Raw genomic sequence first — 5,527 nt, 5'->3', positions numbered from 1 at the left:
GCAAGGCTTTTCCAGGCTGGAAGCTTTCTGTCTTTGCTCAGTCTTGCAAGAGAATCCAGGTGTCACTACCAGCACCTGTCTCAAATTTATCTCATCACAAAGTCTTTAAGTATTACCAAATTGATCACATGCTTAGCCTTTTAAACTAAGTGCAGAGAAGTGCCTTAAACTGCCAAATAATACAGACGGTAGCTGTTTCATGTCAATAATGTGCTTCTGAAGGCTCTCCTGCTCTACCAAATACTACAGAACAAAATGCACTGGTGAGAAACAACTTCAGCAGCACTTGGAAGGGTATGAGTCAAAGGGACCTTTTGCATTACGGAACATCCAAAGAGGCAAAAAAAGCAGTATTATTCATTTGTATAACTAAAATAACTTTAGAACACTTCTTTTATATTTGATTTCTTACAGAAAAAGCATGCAGAGGTGGAGAAAGCAATAACATGAGTTTTGCCCATTGAGGATGATGTACAATGAGGAGTACTCTGGCTTATGCCACTTAGCATGGAAGTTATTCACACAGCAATTCTGCCATGAAGACATTTGCACAAACAGCCCAACTGAAAAAGGAAGAGGCCATCTGAAAGAAAAAGAACACAAACTGAAATTCACTCCAGTATTTTTTTAAGACAAACGTCTAAGAGTTCATGCAAGAATGGCTGCTGCATGCTCAGCAACAATCCATTAGTTGGGGTCCTACAACAGAAATAGAACTTTAAGGGCAAGCCACTGTAATTCAGGTGGCAGCTACATTGGAAGACTGAAGACCACTCTCAAAAGAACCCTTTCTAATCAAAGATAGTTGCTGCTCAGGAGCAAAACTCAAAATAATTTACTCCTTCTTTTGTTTGATTTTGTATTTTTTTTTTTTTTTTTTTAAGAGAAAAAAGATCCACTGTTAGGTTGATTGAGCCATACGTTCCATGATGAGAGTAATGTCAGCAGAGGACCGAAAATCGGCTTGAGAAGCAGGCTGACCAACGTCTGGGCCAGACTATCAAATTTCACCTTAGTTAAAGTTCACATAAATACTATGTTTCTTATGCCACAGCCCCTAAGTACCCAGTCATCTTGTATAGTACCTTTCCTAGACAAGCAAGGACTACAGCAGAAAGCTGCCACCAACCTGTGACTGTCACAACTAATGATGTACATGACATATTGTACTCAGCGTATTTGCTGGCTAATAGCAACTTGCTCCCAAATGTCACTGCTATGTATCAAGAGTTATCTGCAAAGTCACACCCTTCAAAATGAAACGAACTTACATTAATTACTGATGCTGCCTCACAGCATATGATGGAGCATACCGTTCCCAGATGCTTGTTTAATGCTTTTCCCAATGAGCTCAGGACCAGAGCTGATCGCTGTAGCAGTAAGCTATTCAGTGAAACATTTGTCAGTGAAAAGAAAACAGGTGTGAGATTTCCTGATGTGTTTTAAAAGACAGCATGTAGGATAATTTCTTGAGCTGCACATGTGGACTGTTTTTTACAGTTAGCTGATCTGTTATATATTAGTGCCATTATTCAAATTAAAAAGAACTCTTTTTTTTTGTTTCCACATGCAATAAAGAATCAGAGATGAAAATAAGTCTGCTTCCCTTACCATTTCTCATATCAGCATTCCAAAAGTTACCTGTATATATTTTCCTCCTGATTTTCCACATTCTGTTTAAAGAGAATAGAGAGGCAACGTTCTCTGAGTTTGTGCTAACCCATCTCTCTCTCTCTCTCCCCAAAATTACTTTGGTATATCCAATGCTCATGTTTTACCAGATAAAAATTCTTTCTGCAACATTATCAAAGACTGCCATCAAAAGAACTCTGGAAGGAAAGTCCAATATTAACTACAGCTGCAGAAGAAGAGGGAGCAGCAAATAGAACAGTTTGTGTCAGCTTTGTGTTATGTAGGAGCTCTTTCTTTTTTCAGGCTGTTGGAAATAGAGTGACAAGTATGACAGTAAGAAGAAGTGTGCAGGATCTAGAGGATTTTTCTGGTAAGAGCAGATTTTTTTTAATGTATACATGGTTACTTTGCAAATCTTAACATTATTAACCAATGCATACACTGTGAGAACAAGAACGAAAGGGAAGCACATCACAGCACTAGTGCGTGGGAAGTAGGAACAGGGCAGGAAAGGAATAAGAATCATCCATAATTGCCTATCTAATAACTTCTGTGAATGCTGTAAGTTGATGGATTTGGGCACAGAAATAAACTGTAGTATTACACCTCAAAATGGGCAGCAAGCCTTCCTCCCCCTTGACAGATAAATCCTGCTAGCTAGGAGGAATGCCCCATCCTGCTCTCCTCAGTGCTTTCAAGGTATTTCTGGACTTATTCTGACACCGGAGGTACTCCTGTGAATTTTTTCATGCAAAGGATGCCAACATGACCAACTTCAATGTATTCTCACAAAACGTTTGGCTATAAAGCTGCCCGAGGCCCTTTCCAGGTAGGAAAGAAACTATTCTATTTGTAGTTCCTGCTCTTAGGCTGAAGTAGTGCAGCTGTTGGGGTGTGAGCTCCACTCACTGCAGTGGGCCACTTCATTGACTAAGTGTTGGCTCTTGCAGAATCAGAAGCAGAATTATATTTAATGTATTGCTGAATTCAAAGTTTTCATTAGTGCCTTTTCCCCAGATGATGAAGAAATGGATGGTAAGAGCAAGGCTGATGCCATTGTACAGGACTGATACTCTTTCTCATATGAGGTTGTTCAGACGCATCTTTACACTCTTCCCTTTACTTGTTGTTGTTTTTTCCATATCTGCATATTAAAATCCAAGTTAAAATCATTTTTATGTATAACTTGCAGTAATATTTTTTAATCTCTGAAATAGAACAGATCTAATATGAAAACCACTGGCTTTAAAATGGTGTACAGATGAAGGCAAGTGTCATGACCTCATTTTTGACACAATGGTAAAATCCAAGTTCATGAACCGATCAATATCTAATGCCTAAACCACTTAATAGTGAACTGCCTTCATTAATGAACTCATTATTTTATTAATGACCCAGGCCACTCCTGCAAAAAAGCTGTGAATCAAAAGCAGTAATCATCTCATGGTTCAAACACAGCTTAATGGAATGAAGGACTATAAAGTGTGTGAGGATAAAACAGGAAGTTGGTGGGTGTGCTGTGGTACTTCCCTGGAATGGAGGGGACTTAAAAGGCCAGCTCATCTCTCACTCTGGTCTTCCTTCATCCCTATCATGACAAACAGCAAGTAATATCTCTCTATAGCTTTCCTTTCTCCCTCTAGGGATGCTCCCCCTGTAATGCTCTTGCACCACATTATTGACACTATATGGTCTTCCATTTCAGCTCTTTTGTTTCCACTCATAATAAGTCATGACACATTTCTTGTAATTATTCTACATATAATCATAGTAAAATATTTGTCACATCAAATAATATAAAACAATTCGACTTTCATCATTCTGAGTGCAGAAATCTTGCTTACTCAAATTAGTTGGCTCAGAAGACAAGGAGATAACCATAACTCTGCCTTCTGACAGCCATTTCTTTGCTTGTGGGGTTTCTGTTTCAATTTCCTTAATATGATTTAAGGTAATATTACTATATAGAGAGGAAGAGGTATTCTTTCAAACAAAATCTTAGGATTTCACAATATATTTTTCACTCATTACCTCTTTGACAAGTGGAATATCACTAATTAAAGCATACATAACAATTTTAATGCGTAGGCAGTGGGCAAGAAATGGGTTATTTAATATCATGTAGTGGGCAGAAATTCAAAAACCATTCAGTTCCTGAATGGTGCAATGGTATAAATAAACACAAAAGTCTTATCAAAGTCATTTACTTAAAGTCATACTATGTAGAGAGAAAAAATGCATATAAAGGACTCAGGAAGTATATTCCATATGTTAAGTCTGTACACTCTTAGTTTCTTTAAGTTGAAAGATTGAGGGACGCAGTTAATAAAACAGTATACAATCTAATGTACAATCTAATATTGCAGAGGGAAAGAAATATTCCTTATGGCCTGATCAGTGTAGTCTTTGGCAGAAACAGGTCTGCTCAGAAAATCTTACACTTAAATCCCTGATTAAACCCTTTCAATGTGTCCTCATTTTTCCAATTTTTTTTTATTATTACTAAATCACATACATGTTTCAATGTATGGCCGGTCTCCAGTAACATCAGCTTCAGAGCACTAGTTGCTACAACAACTCAATGTATTTCTTTCCTAAAGAGGATATTTTACTATCATTATTATTTTCTATTGAATTTTACTGCTTTCTACATGATCTTATGAACTCCTTCACTTAAATAAAATGGACAAATGGTCAAGAAAACTAATACCAAATGTTAGTAGAAATCTCTGTGGAAAATACTTTTCTAGTGTTGGATAGCTGCTAATCACTGCCCAGGGACATGCACAATAAAGACCTGTTTTCAATCTTTCAGCTGTTTGGACTTGTTTCTGACTGTCCCTTTTGCCAGTGGAATTGTTCTTTAATAGAGTTTAGTTTCACCATCATGTTTAATTTTAAAAGTAAAAAGGATTCAAGATGCAGAAGAACGAGCATTTAAATATATACATAGTCTCTCTTTCTTTCATGTTCCAGTGCTTCTTTTTATCCTCATTTCCAAAATACTCATGCAAAAATGTTTTTCAGAAGTTTTATTTGAGAGCATTTTTTAATAGGTCTGAAGACAGTCTCTCATCTTGGGCCTGCAGCTTTGCGACAGGAATCTAATTTCAAGTACAATTAACTGTAGATACAGCGATAAGAGTATAGATATCTGACCATCCCGTTTTTGTGCACAGCCAGGTAGTCAGCTATCCAAATCCTGCAGCTTGTTACCACACTAAATCACAAGTACAAAAGCTGTGATCAACTGCTTTTTTTTGTATTTTTTTGTGGGTTTTTTTTTTTTAGCTGTCTCCTTCAGTTCCTCTTTACCTTCCTCCTCCACCTTTAATATTTGAAGTATGAGGAAAAAACAACATGAGGCAAAAAAGAAAAGATTAGGCACACATGTTTCTATGGCATTTCTAGATAAGGACTGTGCAGTGGAGAAGAAAATCGTCTACCCCACAAGAGCACCTATCACCATAAATCAATTTTTAATATTACTGGTAGATTATAGCAATCAGATAAACACTTGCTGCCTGCCTTCCTTGCATGTTGCTCTTTGAACTGGTTTGGCCCAAGATTTAGTTAGGTGTGGGAGTCCAACCAACCTTGCAACTCCCAGACAATATCTGATTGGTATGTAGCAAGGAAGAACATAACAGCATTCACAGAGCAGAATACACGCATAATATATGAAGTGCAGGATCTCACAAAGCAGGGAAAAGTACAGCATAATGAAAATAAATAATCTTTGTGCATTTTCTTCCTAGTCTGAACTAGTTCTTGAATGCACAATCATTTTTTTTCTGGTTTGCTTGCCTTTAAATATACACATACCATACTGCTAGTTCAATTTTTAAGCCACTGTAAGTATTACAGGACAATTTACATGTGATTTGCATTTTTT

General features: G+C 37.2%; 1 protein-coding gene across 1 annotated transcript in view; it reads right to left on the bottom strand.

The window, feature by feature from the left end:
• Window positions 1-514: 514 nt before the first annotated feature.
• LOC100539388 (transcription factor SOX-5) overlaps window positions 515-5,527 on the bottom strand; it is a 68,972-nt gene continuing 63,959 nt past the window's right edge. Inside the window, exon 6 of the mRNA XM_019611512.2 lies at window positions 515-583. Coding sequence (XP_019467057.2) covers window positions 515-583 — 69 coding nt within the window. The remainder of the gene's footprint in view (window positions 584-5,527) is intronic.

The sequence above is a fragment of the Meleagris gallopavo genome, chromosome 1, assembly GCF_000146605.3.
Source record: "Meleagris gallopavo isolate NT-WF06-2002-E0010 breed Aviagen turkey brand Nicholas breeding stock chromosome 1, Turkey_5.1, whole genome shotgun sequence".
NCBI classification, from domain to species: Eukaryota; Metazoa; Chordata; class Aves; order Galliformes; family Phasianidae; genus Meleagris; species Meleagris gallopavo.
The sequence above is the reverse complement of the archived record's forward strand: the minus strand, read 5'-3'. Positions and strand labels throughout refer to the sequence as shown.